Source organism: Varanus komodoensis, unplaced genomic scaffold (assembly GCF_004798865.1).
Source record: "Varanus komodoensis strain SLA01 unplaced genomic scaffold, ASM479886v1 scaffold9, whole genome shotgun sequence".
In the NCBI taxonomy this organism is placed as follows: domain Eukaryota; kingdom Metazoa; phylum Chordata; class Lepidosauria; order Squamata; family Varanidae; genus Varanus; species Varanus komodoensis.
In genome coordinates, this window is record NW_025336598.1 from 10,068,059 (window position 1) to 10,083,769 (window position 15,711).

Here is a 15,711-nt window from a genome sequence, read left to right on the forward strand (position 1 = left end):
CTTTTGAATACGCAGACTCCTCTTGGGGGTCAGTGCACCTTTGCAAGCATCCATGGCCAGACGGAATCCCTTGGTTACATTCTAATGAGTAACTCCAGGGCAGTGCATGCAAGCAACACCCTTTCCTGAAATTCTCACTTTTTAAAGTGAGGTTCTAGCAATGGTGGCTACAAAGCTATGCTTAAAATGCTTGGGCACTGCCTGGTGAAATGTCACACTGCTGAATGAAACCCCCCGGGGTTAGGAGTATTAGTGCCTCCCATAGTTTCTTGTCACTCCCTGTAGTAGTAAACACAGGCTACAAAATTCAGCTTTGCTCAGTGTAGCATTTGAGTTGTTGGGGCAAGAATTTCAGTCTACTTTTTACTCCTGAGTGCAGAGAGCACACAGTCCTGGGTGTGGCATGTACAAATCACTAATCTCTAAAAAAATGCTCTGCAAGGACTGGGATCAGGAACTGGATCAGAACCCCAAATATTTAACTGCATTGCTAGCCCAGCGTGCTTGCCTGCAGCATGTGCATTGTTTGTTCATTGTCTTTAATTTCTTCATTTACACAGCAATGGATGGGGGCGTCTCTTGGCATGATTGAAAATGGGGTTCTGGCTGGGGTCCAAGGAACCCCCCCCCCACCATCCTGTGCACAGATGCTAAAACACTTCTATTGTGCATGTGGGAGCTCTGCAGAGCTATTGCTTTCAGCAACCCCCCCCCTCGCTCCCACTGAGGGCTTCTCTACATAAGGCTTTACGCCACCATGCTATGGAGGCTTCTGCTTGCAGATTCTTTGTGGGATTCCACTTGGCTCCATTATGTGAGGGGACATCTGTCCTCCCTCCCTCCCTCCTGCCCTCCCTCCCTCCTTCTTTCTGTTCCATTACACAACTACAAGGTGGCAATGCAGTACGGCAGAACTATGAAAACATATGAACCTTTCTTTGCGGTTCCTAAACCCCACTTTCCTTGCTTTACAAAAAACTGTGGAAATGCTTGGGAGGCAAGGAAAAGGGATGGCAACATGGAATGAAGCACCTGCAAACTAGGTGTAATGTGTGCACAATGAATGCCTTGTGTAGAGAAGCCCTGAGTCTTCGGAAACCCACATGCAGCTTGGCAAGAACCTCCTGATGGGGAGAGGAAGTTGAAAAGATCCCGTGCACATGCAGAAAGCCCACTGTGGCTGTGTGGATCCTGACCTGTTATATATATTAGGAGTAACAGCACAGTCTTATATGGAGACCTAAAAGGAAAGCGAGACTTACAGGTACCTGACTTGAAAGACTCAGGTTTGCAGCAGCTGCTTTTTTCTTGCTGTTGGTGCTGTTTGCATTGTTCCCGGCACTGCTATTGGAAGTGCTGCTAGTTGAATTTTTCCTTTTCCTCCGTTTGGTTGTCGGCTGTCTTGTAGGCTCTGCTGTGGTAGATATGCAGAAAGCAAAACAAGTTACACTTATGAATGCATGCAGAGGAACGACAAGAGCGACAACCACCATTCTCTCCTCCTTCCCTCCAGTTTAAAATTCCTGATGTGTACATGGTACTGAATCAACTCACTAAATATGTGGACCATCACCTGGAACTAAAAGCGAATTTAAATTAATTAGGTGGAAAGCCAAAAGTTACAGAGAGCGGTGGCCATTTGTAACCCAAGCTCAAGTAAGACAGCAGCCAACACTCATCTGCTTTCAAAGCAATGCTCACTATGATGGGCCAGAGCAGGAGGAGAGAGATTACCGGGACCTGTAGTGTTCCCCAGGAGGGCCTCATCACTGGAAACTGGACTACCCACAGTCAGAGCCAGCGAGGACGCTTAGCCTCCCCAATGGTGCTGCCAATTCTAATCATTCACTTTGCCCTAGCAGAGCCAACAGGAGCCACAGACTCGCACGGAGGAGAGCAGGCAGGCTGTAATCAGGGCTTCTTTTTCTCTGTCTCTTCTTTCATTGGCTTTTTCCTCTTTTCTGCTCATTCTCTCTCTTCACCTTTCTGTCACTTTAAAAGAAAGCTCTCATGGATTCCCACTGCAATCTCTTTCAAAGATTTATGGGGGGGATTTGGGATTAGTGGTTTACATACATAGAAACTGTCAATACCCCAATTGTTGTCTGTCCCAACCATACACAACAATTACACCTTGAAGAAGCTTCCATTGGTGGTCATGGGAACTTAGGTGAAGGCTCTGTGTGTGTGTGTGGGGGGGGTTGATTGCATGGTATCACAAGATACCTGCCCCAGATGTTAGCTCTTCCCAGAAATTTTCCCTCCCCCAGCATGGCCACTAGGCTTAAAAGAACCTTCTAGTTGCCTCAGTGGACTCTTTTTTAAGAGTCGCAACATGGTCTTGGAGGTCATGGGATTCTCCCAGCCCCAGGGCTCTGCTCAGACTCTGGAGACTGTGTCCCTCCCCGCTACAGTTAGTGCAGAAGGAACCACACTGGCTGCACTCCCCTGAGGTTGCAATTGGGCCGTAAGAGGGGAGGAAGAGGGAGCTGGGGGCAGGGAGGGGAAGAGACTGGGGCCTTTGCAACTGGCACCCCAGCCTCCTTCCTTCCCCTCCCTTGCACTAAAACTGCATTGCCAAAGCAACCTTTTCAGAAAACACATCAGGCATGAAGGACGGCAGCAGCGAGATCACCGGCATGTCTTGAATCTTGCATTGGATGCTTGTACACCTCCAAGTTTGGAGGCTGACAAACGCCTGCTGCCAGATGTGGGAGACGACTAGCCTGATGCGGAGTTTTTTTGGCCATGGACAACTGGTTTCTTACTCATGGTCTGGCAAACAAAATGTTGGACTAGGACCAGGAGGAGCTGGGTTCAAATGCTTCCTCAGCTATGAAACTCACAAGATGACCCTGTGCCACTTACTATTTCTTTGCTTGACTTACAGGGGAGAAGGGAAAAACCAAGGGGGTCATTCTTGGAGGTTACAGAAATAATTATTTCACTACATATATTACTTTTCCAATATTGATCCAGTCAGTGAAATTCTGCTTGGCTACTCCCAAAAAAGGGTACACGGTTCTCAAATATGCCTACTAACTCATGTGAACTGCAGCCCTCCCGTAACACAAAATGCACTACAGCCCTTCAAGTTACAACCCCAGATGTCACTTGGGATAGGGGAAACAGCATCCCCCTCCGCCTCCTTGCAAGGCAAGCCATGTCAATAGTGCCTCTAGTGTGGGAACTCTACTGCATTAACACAACAGTGGCCGTTTTCCCTCTCGGATTCAAGTGCCTGCTGCCCAGCAGCCGCTCAGTGGACTAGCCTGGGCTGGTTCTCTCCTCTGGAGGGAGCAAGGAGAGACTGTGGCCGTGGATTACCAGGGACAGCCAGGCAGACAGGAGGCTGGGGGCTGGCTCAGCACACTGCGCTGCCTGCTGCCAGGGCTCTACCGTAGGCAGCAGTTTCCAAACTTTACAGCTCCAGCAAAACCTTTCCACCTCAACTGTTTTGCCAAGGAGTTGCTGAATACTTCTCCAGAAGCCCTGGATGCTGCACATTTTGGAAACATCTCCTATATTCTTCTACAGCTGCCCATTTTAGAGAAGCCTTGACTGTGTGCCTGGGGTGGGGGGAGGGGATGTTCTACTGAAGCTTTCGTGTGTGATCTTACAAGGAAAAGTGTCCTGTTTCACATATGCCAGGTTGAGACACTCTCTGGGGTTGCTATACAGAGCCTGTACTTTGCCACACTTGAAACAGGGGTCTGCAGAGCTAACAGAAAGCCAGACAAAAGGCCCCCACCCCAGCCAGTAGTGACTGCAGCCTCAGTGGGAGCATGAAAGCAGAATGGGGTACAGTGCCTGGAAGGGCTGGGATGGGTCAGTTCCGCCTTGCCTGCCCTTCTGTGCCTTTGCTAATCGGATCCAGATGGAAGCAGGCTCTGACCAGAGGGGAGGAGCAGGCCAGCATCTAGCTTTCCTTGGTGTGAAAGGAGAGTAAGAACAAGAGTGCAGGAGGGAGGGAGAGAGGGAGAGAGCAAAAAGCCCAGATCAGCAGAGCCAGAGTCATGGGAGCAGAGCCTGATCGACTGCTAGAAAAAGCAGCCCAAACATAATTCCCTCCCTTCCAGCAGTTACCTCCATGATCACCACTGAGAAATACCTGAAATATATTTACTTAAGTTTTCCAATGTTATTCCTTTTTTAAGTATGCGTCAGTGATTTTTAAGCCTTTAAATGCTTTCTCTTTCAACACCTTACAATCAAATTGCAGAAAGTTAAGTATCAAGGGCCAACTATACCTGGAGGTGCCACCATTCGCTGCCATTTTTGAAACAAACATGTTTTCAGGCAGTCTCGAGGACTTAAATTATACGTTTTATGCCTTGACATCAGCTCTTGCATTGGCTCCAATATTACACACAACTGCAAAAGGAAGAATACAGGAAAATACATTTAAGGTAAACAGCATTTCTGGAAAAGCAAATTTCTAGTTTGAATTGAAATTCGGTTCATTTCCTTAGTCTATGGGTTCCAGTCTTTCGGCTCTGTAAACAGAATTGGGATTATGAAATTCAACAAATTATGTTGCTGGGTCTCACATTTCTGGACTCAAAAATACAAATATGCAGTAAGCATTACAATTTCTGAGCTCTTTTCTGGCTCAGATTTTAACCTGAGCAGATAAGAGTGGATTTTCTACCCCTTCAAACCAGTAGCTGAGCCACCCAAACTAAGCCCCTCTCCTCTCCACCTTCCTTGTTTACTGAGTCAGGATTCTGCCAGAAACAGCAAGCAGGGAGAAGGAGAACACCCACCGCTTTGGCCCCTCTCGCACCGCTTTGGCCCCTCTCGCACCGCTGTGTAATGCGGCAAGCTGCTGGAATCCCCCAGGAGAGTCCCCCGGCACAGTGGACACTCGGGGCACTGCAGAGCACCATGCCAGACCAGACAAAGCAGAGGGGCAGGGGCTTGCCCCACGGTGCTGCCACCACTCCAAGCATGTCACTACAGGGCCAGGCTGGCATGTGAAGTAGGTGGGGCGTTGGCAAGTGAAAAAATGAGTTGGGTTCAGAAATAAATGGGCTATTTCTTCCTTTGACGTGGGGTGGTGAAGCTCAGCTTATTTTCCAGTCAACACACATTTTAGTGCAGCTCAGCGCAGTCTGTGCATAGCAGACAGGTTCCCGTATGGGAAATTTAATTTAATTTCTTAAGTTACACAGTAATGAGTGTTAATTTGCTGAGCAGTTGTACACTGAATGCAAAGAAATGTTCGGAAGAATGGTATTTAGTATCATTAGACTGACATATTTTCTTCCAATTAAAATGTTTTATCTTACCTTTTGTAATTCACAGGCTTGTGAACATTTTTGTGTGTGTGCAATACTTGCCTTCTGAAAGCATCACTTCCCATTTTGCATTCTTACTGTTTTCTGTGTTCTGCACTCCTGCCATCTGCCCATTCCTTCTCCCATACTCTCCCTTCTCTGACTCTGAAGGGCCTTTCCTTTTTCCATTCCTATTACTACTATTTGGCCTTATGGTCATATCGCTGTCTTGCTTATTTTCCCATTTCTCATCTGTTCAAATTCTCTTATTGTCAGTTTCCCTTCTGGTTTCAGGAATGTTTTCTGGTTTCAGGAATGTAATAATTCCCTTGTTGCTACACTTCATTTTCTTTAGCCGTCAGACAACTTTCCTCGGTTCTTTAATTGGAAAAGGGTTTGATTCATACTACCTACCAACCTTACTCCTTTTCCTCGCGGCCTGGGTTTTACCAATGTCACTCTATAGAAGCTGGCTTTATAAAATGTCTCATGATATTCTTTTGATTCCAGTTCCTTTTCTTAGACCAGTTCCTCTTCTTCATTTTCCTGCATCAGTTTCCTACTTAAAATATTGCCTATGAAGCCATCTTCCCTGACATTCTTTGCCTCCAAAACAAGTATCTCTTTCTGGGTTGACGGAGCCTCAGCTTCATGAAACAGCCATGCTTCATGCATAGGCTGCTCATTTTAGATGTCCACTCCTTCCTGGATCTCACGGGGCACCCACATGCAGTTGAAGTAAGCGGTGCAGCCCTGGTGTGTGCTCACACACACATAAAATGTACTAACACATGAAGAGGGCTAGGAGGGATTCTAATCAGTCCTTCTTTGCCTCAAGATTTTAATGAATCAACTGCAACCCCTGCAGAAATGAAGGAACGTTCCTGAAATAAACCAACATCTACTTCATTTGTTTATCATCAGTGACAACAGTCCATATGGATAGGCACATTAGGAATCTCTCTCTTACTGAACTGTTGTTGTTACTTCCATCCATATTCCTAAAATGAGGTGTCAAAGCAGAAACCTAAAATTTACATCAACATTTTGCCTCAAGGAAATCCTTAGTGACAACTTAAGGATGTGTAAAATCCCAGTTTGCTAGTCTCACTAAAAACTCTGTCATTTTTTCTACTGGAATTCCGCAGATGTTTTGCTCAAGTAAGGGTTTCAGATTTTTGCTTTAGAGAGATTCAGTGATACAGCAACAGAGCCTGATGTTTATTTCTCTGTTTAATCATTGTGTTAAGAAAAACAGCCCTAGAATTTGCTAGCCTTACTAGAGCTCTGTGTCCTGAATCCCGTTGAACACAAGGAAGGTACCAGTTTCAGATTACCACACATAGTGCACATGTGAACAATTCCTTAGTTAATTGAATTTTATATGAATACAAGGCATGCATCTATGCTCCAAATGTAAACTGGTTTAACTGCAATTGTTTCTTGAGATTTTATTTATTTAAAAAGAACTGTTATTTAATTTATTTATGCATAATATATATATTCTTCCCTCCCCATCAAAGTTATAGGCAGTGTTTCCATTGTTGGATGTCACTGTATTATGTTTAAAAACAATATTAAAGCACAGACCATTCCGTTTTTAAAAAGCGGCATACTAAAGTCAACAGCACCATGGATGGAAGAGCCTGTTGCCCGTTGCAGCACAGGTAGTTTACATGGGCACATCCTGTCTATACCCCTATTCTGGTTGAGATGCCCATCTGACTCCTACCAAATTTTGAGGGGAGACTGGTGCAAAACAGAAAGGCCATGGTGAGCCAGGTATCCTTTGGCATAGAATTCCAGAGCAGCTACCACCACAGAAGACGACCCATCCCGCAGACCAACCTAAAGCTTTGGGGCTGCTTCCTCCATTATGAACCTCCCTGTTCATTCAGGCCTTCAGGAGAGGTCTTGCCATCTGAAAGAAGGTGGGGTGGGTGGGTTTGCACAGGACGGGGTCTACTCTGTAATCGTACGTGGACTCTGGGACACTCTTCCCTGAGAAATCCATTACCTGTGTTGCTCCTCGGGCTTTTGATATACTGTGTAGGCACTGATACTCCAAAGAGTTTTTGGCAGCATGAAAAACTGAATTTGCCCTGATGCTTAAAAAAAAGTTTTAAAATATTTCCTGACTTTTGTTTTGGGATTATAGTGTATTTTAGTAGTATGGTGATTTATCATGTTTTGGGTTTTTCTTATAACTGTAAGATATATTAATTATCCAACTAAGAGAAAAACAGGATATAAACATTTTCATTTTTTACTTAGTTTATTAATTTATATCCTACCTTTTCTCCTCAAGGTGGCTTACATAATTCTCCTCCTTGCAAGGTTACCCTCATAGCAACCACCCTGGAACTAGGTTAGGCTAAGAGGCTGTGAGTAGCCCAAAGTTACCCAGTGAGCTCCATGGTTGAGGGGGCGGGGGAACTAAAAGCCAGATCTCCCAAGTCCCAGTCCCATACTCATAAACACCGCACCACAGTCCACAGTGGCTCGCTCGCTCGCTCTCTCTCCCCCCCTCTCCAACAAATAAATCCTATCTCTGTCTTTAAGAAGGAATGTGACTGAGAACAGGGTAGGTGTGCTAAACCAGCAGTATTAAAGGAGGAAGAGTTGAGATTTAGAACTATGACCAATGTTGCTGTTCTTTTTACTGTTTGCTGTACTGGTACTACGCCTTATGGATTTCTGCATGCCAGCTTCTCATATTGATATAATGCTATGACTTAAAGCTATCATGAGAACACGTGGCTCAGACCAAGGATCTACCTGTTACCACAATGGCTAAAAATAGGTAGGCCTCCCTGGGGAGTGTGCAAGCTGGACCTGAGGGCAGTAACACCTTCCTGCTCACATTCCCTGGTAAATGTTTCAGATAGGCACAATACATCAGATACTGGAAGCACCATACTCCATTTGATGCTAGCCAAAGGTCCAAGAAGGGATACTCCAAGCAGCATGCAACACTTCATGAGACAGGAAACTTATCTCCACTGCAACCTAGAAATGCAGTGATGGGCCAGGCTTCCAGGCAGATGTTTTGCATCATTTTAAATGTGTATTTTAGTATGTACTGGGCTTTTTTTTCCAGTGGGGAAGAAGATCTATTGCCGATTTGACTTAGATACCCTAAATTGCCAACATAGTTCATTAGCCTGAAGAGCCACCAAATTATCTGAAATCTCTCTCCATTATTTAAAATGCTAAATGCATGACACATCACATCTGAGTGAAACTCAGAAAAGATTGTTCTCCTGTCATTGCTAAAATTATCCAGACTCCCTTATTCTCCCTATATTATCTCATTACTAAATAGTCATATTGCTTCTGGATGCTCTGGAGTTAAGAAACAGTGAATAGATTAGCCTCAGAATGCTTGTGTTTGCTTGCTTGCTTGCTGTTTTAGCTTGGGACTAATAGAAGAACAGATTAGTTTTCGGAATATATGGCTAACATGTACATTCTCCTTTCCTTATGTTCTTCATTCATATTTACTTATTTTCAATCACAGGTTATCATCATAATCATACCTATCTTTTACCTGTCTTTACAGGCAAGGCAGGCAATAAAACTGCATTAATTCTACCAGTTCTGGGCTCCAGGTGGCAGAACTAACTCAGCTAAGGAACTGAGCCCTCATTTGGAATGCAGTAGTGGAACAAAAATATAAAATGTGTTCAATTTAATTCATTCATTTTAGTTGGCCTTTGCATTTTACACAAGTAATACAGCATGTTTTGGAGTCATGTAAGATGTATGCCATATGGTGGGCATATTTCACACGTTTCTGGAAAGAAAATTCTCTAAAATCTTAAAGCTGCATGGGAACCTGGAAATGCAAGAATTCTTAATACCTTGAAAAGCATTCTGAGCAGAGAGGGCTGCTCCATATATATGACTTTGACGCCAACTATACTACACAACATAATCATCCATGAGGAGTCAGTTTCAGCCACTTCACTCAGAGTTTAGAGAACTGAGTGGCTTCTAAAAACTGAACCATCCTTGGCCTAAACTGTTGATCTTTTAGGCCAAAGATACCTGGTAAGAGATGTGAAGGCCTGGAAAAGGCCCCCTCCCAGAAAAAGTATTGGGTTATTTATTGATTTCCCCTGCCCCCACCTCAAAGCTTTTTATCCTCCCCCCCCCCCAAAAAAAAATGATTACGGAACATTTTCTTTTAGTGATGAATGAAATGTTTCAGACATGGCGTTCACATACTGTATATATCAGTGTATAAGACAACTCTTGAAACAAAAGATAACAAAGCAAAAATTGGGGGTTGTCTTATATACCTGACATGACAAACACCAGAGCCCAAAATATTGACCTCTTCTTATATTTAAGTCACCTTATATGCTGATATATACCGTATTTATTACCCCAAAATGTTTACTAAAAAACCTATGCAACAGATGTTAATGTGAAATTATGATTATTATATTGTATTAGATCTATGATTATATTAGATCATTACAATGCTTGTGTATTGAGTGAGTTACAGGTTGTAAACTGAGACTACAGTTCTAAAATGCAAAAGCAAGTTGCATTTCTGCCTCTAAGAGGCACTGCTAGAGGAAGGAAGATTCTATTTCTTTTTGCTTCTGGGCATCTTCTTGTTGGTATAGTTAGTGAATCTGTTTCTGTCGTCCTGACAAGGCCTAAGTCTTCATGGATCTAAGTGAGGAGGACCATACTGTTGAAAGTACAAGTATCATTCCCTTCCCCAACATTCTTGTTCCAGAATTCTCTTTTTGTTCTTTCTATAACACTACCATCCTCACAAAGAGTTTCTACATAAGTAACAACATCTATAGACTTAAAGATGCACTGCAAACAATTGTCTTCAAAAAACACTCAGTAGCATCATTTCTAGGCAAGATGACACCTGAAAACCAGGAGAAAATTGACCAAGCTCTTGCAACAGCAATATATTCTCTTCTGAAATCCTATTGTCAATAACTGAAAATACATACTGGCAGGAAGCTTTTAAATTATTAAGACTACCATACCATTTGCCCAACAGACATTCTTTGAGCAAGCATCTTTCAGAGTCAGAATATGAATGTGTAATGGAATTTGTGCAAGGAAAAATCAACGAAACACAGTGTCTTGTAGTACTTACAGATGGATGGACATATGTGAGGAGGGATCTTACACTTTGTGATAACACCTCAACCTTTTTTACAGAAGCATTGAAACAGGAAAGAACAGACATCCTGCAAAGTGTATCAGTTGCAAAACACTGAGATTGGGACTGGTGAAGTATTTGCCTTGTTGATTCACAATGCAATTAATATGAGAGTAGCATGGGAGTTAATAATGGATAAATATCCACATATTACTCAATAGGATGTGCATGTCACAGGCTAAATTTGCTTCTTAATGACATCATGAAACTAGACATTCTCCAAAAGATCTATAGCCAAATGAAGTTGGGAACATGTTAATGTTGCATTCTTCAAGAAAAAGCAAGAATAAAATATTGACACTGAAGCTCTGCAGTAAAATTCAAAGGAGTGCTGATCTTTTGAAAATTTTCTAAAAAAATAAAGAAGCTCTTCAGGAAACAGTAATAGTTGAGGATCTTAAAGTACCCAGAAGCATACGTAACACTGTAATTGATGAAGATGGCTTCTGGGTTCCAGTGTTCTTCATGGTTCAGGACGCAAGCAAGCAAGCAAACAAAAATACAACTTTTAAAAATTGATTCAGTTTATAATTATTGTCTGAATAGAGCTGTTTATTTCAATGTCCCAAACATGTTAATTTTACAACAAACAAAGGTATACACGATACATGTTATGTTCCTAAAATAACAAAGTGACTTTCAATCTGTAAAGGATGCTAGTATTACTTTTTTTCAATTTTTCCAAAACTTTCATTTTCCCTCTCAAAGACTTCTGAAATTTACACTGCTCTATACCTACTGCAAAAACAAGTATACAACATTACTTGGAGGGGATCAAAAGTGCTCTCGTTTTTAGGACAGAAATTGCCAAGAGATCATAGTCATATACAACCTTCCGTAACTTTCTGTACTGACAGCTTTTGTATTTAGCTTTTAAATTGTACTTTAATTTTAAACACTATTGTTGTAAGGACAAAATGGAGAGGAGGAGGGTCATGTAAGCCACTTTGGGTTCCCTGCTAAAGAAAAAGGGCTGGATAGAAAAGTAGAGTCTGAGTCACTGGGGCTGAAACCTTATAGAGTGTACAGTACACTTAGCAGGGAATAAGCCTGTGGAAGTTACTTTTGAGCAGGCATGAAGATTGTGCTATGAGATGCAAATAATGAGTCTCTGGTTTAAACCTTACTTCTACCGTGAAATCAGTCTAAAATATCTGCCTCATCTCCAAGTGAGTCTGGTTTATTATTTCAATCCAGTTTTCTAGTTTCTGAGCTCTTTTTGGGAACAAGGCAGGCTTGGTGACCCTACCAGAAATGAGACTAAAAGAGACTCTGTTCATTCTGCTGGGTGTCTCCATGCATTCCGATATTTCTGTCAACGATGCCTTACTGAGAAGCCTGGCCAGGATAGGGCTTCTTGTGGTCTTGCTGTGACACCAGTGCTGTTCATTAGCCATAAGGTTGCATATGCCTTACAATCTAGATACTCAAAGGACCACTGCCTTCCATGTAAACTTGCCTATCCACTTATATGAGCAGAACAGCCTTCCATAAGTCCCACCACCAAACACTCAAGTTAGCGGTGAAACGTGAAGAATGATTTTCCCCAAGGCAGTCAAACATCCCATATTTAGCTCCCATGTGAGCTGTTTAATACCAGCTGAAAACTTAATACAACAGGCAAGCATCACTTGCTTAGTGTCTGGCTTATTTTCATCTCCCCTCCATTTCCCCCTCCTTTTCTGTCTGCTGCTTTGCTTGTCATCTGCTGTTTTTCAAATATTGTGTATGATTGTTTTTAGCACTTCCATTGTAGCTGGTTGGGGAAGGTCTTGTGAAATGGAAACATGAAATGTATAAAGTTAAACTGAATAAAAGAGGTGTCCTTAGATGAAACACTTTCTTTCCCATCTTCAGATTGCAAATTTGGGCATAATAATGTTTTATCTAAACCTTGTAAGTATTCCAAGTAGATATTCTACATGAAGTATCTAAAACACTCAAAATATATTGATTATATTATTAAATTGCATGTTTATGTAGTATTATGTATTTACTGGCTGAAACTGCTGATTGGGAATGACACCCCCCACCTATCAAGTGCTACATGTGTGTCCATGCCTACTTTGCAAGGAATAAACTAAAATACCTATCTAGCATTTCGGCCTTTTCATGTTATGTTATTGCGTATACATATAAGCTTAAGTGAACATCTGAAACTGTAAAATGTGAGCATGGCACACCAGTGTTCATCAGCTTCTGCACCATCTACGTATCAATATTCCTTCAATGGTCTCTCCCAATCTCAGTTTAGCTACACATGTCATATACTAAATTGAGACTGTCTCCATGAAAACAGCTGCTTTTCTATGGTTCCAACTTGAAATTAACTCTTCTTTTGCCAATATTCTGAAGACAATGGTGAACAGAATTTAGTGCAGAAAAATAGTTTATTTATTTATTTAATCTATGGTATTTGGACTTTACTTTGAACTTGCTCATAGTTTGCTCTCTTGTGTACAATTAGTGCTTTGCTTTCTTGAATCAAGGAACCACAGGCAAAGATCGGCCCAGGTTCAAATTAGAAGCATTCTACTACCTTTTGGAAGTTTTAGCTTTAAAAAAAATCAACATCACTGATTTGTAATCTACCAGAAACTCTCATGCAAACGATATCTATAGGAAACAGCATAGGAAAGATTGATTTCCCTACATGCTGTTTCCTGTCCCTATCATCTATGGGGACAGATGATATCGTCATCCTTCCTCTCAATTTCCCCAGAAGGCAAACAATCCACTGTTCAGCAGTTCTGACTCAGATCCAAACACCTGATGCTTCTGATATGCAAACTGCCAGCTTTCCCTATTTGTGCAACAATGAGACCTTATCAGTTTGCTGCTTTCCACTTAGACTATAAAAGTGCTTCTCCTGTCACTTTTGACATCTGTCCTTGGCAGTTTGTTCAGGTTCAGAAGGGCTCCAGAAAGCTGCTTATCTTGTTCAGGTCATCCCCCATCCCCCAAAATGACAGCTGTTGAACAAGCAAACAAGCAAAGTGCTTTTCGAAGCGTTCAGGCAAATTTTAACTTGGTAAATGTAAATATTCCAATGAAATCCATACTAACCAAAGAGCCTAAAATAAAACCAACACACCAACAACAAATGTGTCTTTTATCATAGCCCTATTGGTTAAATTATGCTTTCAACCAGCTGAAATTGGGACTCACCAATTAATCAACTAACTTTTGGGTGACTGATACCTGATTAAAAATTGCAATCCTAATGATCATCTACCTGCATGCAATCGTGCTAAAAAAAGTAAGGCTACTGCTTGCTTGCAAGGCGAAGACCAGCTATCTGTTTCTGTGCAATAAATCTCTTCTAGGTCCATACAAAATAATCTCATTTCTACCCTGCAGCTCAGGCACAAATGTCATGTTTTGCACATAACCGGTTCTATTTTTAGACTGAATTGTAGGAAACCTGCTGCATTAATAAATGGGAGAGAAGCACAAAACTGTACTGTAATGTGCTCGTGCAAATGCAGGCTTGGCCTTTAGCCAATGAACTGTTGCTTGCCATCAGAGCTCTGGAAGTGAAAACAGAATGTCTAGCGGAATGATGAACAAGCTGCCAAAAGCATGAGCATGTAATTCAAAGTTTTTGGTGATTTGGGTGTTTTAGCAACGATGTGTTTCAGTTTTATCACCAAACCAAATACTGTTTGTTTACACTGATGAAGGCCAATCTCAGATTTCGAAGAGAGAGCAAAATGGTATCATTTTTAAATAGAAGGAACAAACGTTTTTTCAAATAGGCCACTATTCCTAGTGTAGGAATAGGCCACTATTCCTAGTGTAGCATAATTACTAAACTAAGTTATGAACCAGAAATAGAAGGAATCAGATTTTACTTCTGCCATTTTCCTCATATAATTTGAATTCATGCACTTGGTCCCAGAGTTACAAACATACAGCATACCCGCCACCCACCCACTCACTTAAATAAAGGACACAAGTTTGAAGTTCTTTTGGGGATATCAGTTCTTTCTTAATGTCCTATAGTTCATTACAAACCTCTAGAATCATATCCTGTGGCCAGACAGATGTTTACATAATCACACATATACTGCAAGAGATGTCCATTTTGAGGTTAGGGTTAAAGTAGACAGCAATTACTGGAAAAGGGAACTTTTTAATTAAAAGTATTTGAAGGAAGTAGGGATTCATGATTTTAAAGTAGGAGAATATTTAATGCTTACAGCCATAGATCATCCTGCATTGAAGCTACATTCTTGCTGCTTGTCAAAGGTGTTTTCTTGTGCTAATATTGCTTATGTTGAGTAATTCGTTGCAACCTATTTACCATATGACATTCCCAGAGGGTCACATCACACAACAGAATGTAGGTGGCACCCAGGATGCTCTACTGGTCAATTTCATGGCTGCAGGTGCTGCTTCTTACACAGACACCATCTTGTCTCTGGGATGGCAACAGACAATAAATGGTACCCTTCCCTGGGGACTATTAGTTGCCAATCCCACCCTACATTGTGCTCACAATAGTATAACTAGTAATATAATTCTTCAAACTACAACGAATGAAGGAAAACATACTTGTTTGAATCAGGCTTATGTGTAACCACTGCCTAGTTACCACAGGCTAACAGGAACACCACACAGGTGAGGTGTGAAATTTCCTCCAGCTGGTGAGTCAACTGCCCCTTGTTTGTCTGCCTGCTCACCTTATGTGCTGGCTGTGGATTATGGGCTTCAGTACCTCTATAGCCAGCACAGAAACTAGGTGGTAAAGGAGAAAAGCTCTATTTCTCTTTTGCCAGTCCACTGCACTTCTAGCTTATAAAAATAATGACTAGCTTGCTTTTTATTCACAAAGCCCCTTTTGTGATACGTTTAGGTTATAATTAGAGTAGGCTTTTTTTGTTTTACATGTTTTAACAGAGACATGTGTATTCTCTATTTTTAAATATAATTATGGGCATTTTGTATTTTAAACTTTTATATTATGAACTACTTTGAGATATCTTTTTAGATATGGTCTGGTGATTTACAATTTGATCAAATAAATAATTTATATGTCTTCTTTCTACTATGGAAATAATGTAAAATGGCTTACAATGTGCAAGGTAAACAATAGAAGCAAAACAAAAATAAACATTTCAATAACATCATTTCAAACCCAGTAACAGTTCAGTAATATTCTGAGTAAAAAGCAGAGGTTTTTTTACTAGCTAGTAATTTACAAGGCCTGATTTAAATTCACTTTTCATA

At 41.6% G+C, this 15,711-nt stretch overlaps 1 protein-coding gene across 8 annotated transcripts in view; it reads right to left on the reverse strand.

The window, feature by feature from the left end:
* Window positions 1-15,711, reverse strand: part of LDB2 (LIM domain binding 2) — a 235,545-nt gene that overhangs the window by 7,776 nt on the left and 212,058 nt on the right. For 3 of the 8 annotated variants that reach the window (XM_044418508.1, XM_044418512.1, XM_044418513.1), the window contains 2 exons: window positions 4,251-4,374; window positions 1,263-1,414 (listed from right to left, as the gene is read on the reverse strand). In XM_044418508.1, coding sequence (XP_044274443.1) covers window positions 1,263-1,414; window positions 4,251-4,374 — 276 coding nt within the window. The remainder of the gene's footprint in view (window positions 1-1,262; window positions 1,415-4,250; window positions 4,375-15,711) is intronic. The other 5 variants (XM_044418509.1, XM_044418514.1, XM_044418510.1 and 2 more) reach the window with 3 other exon arrangements.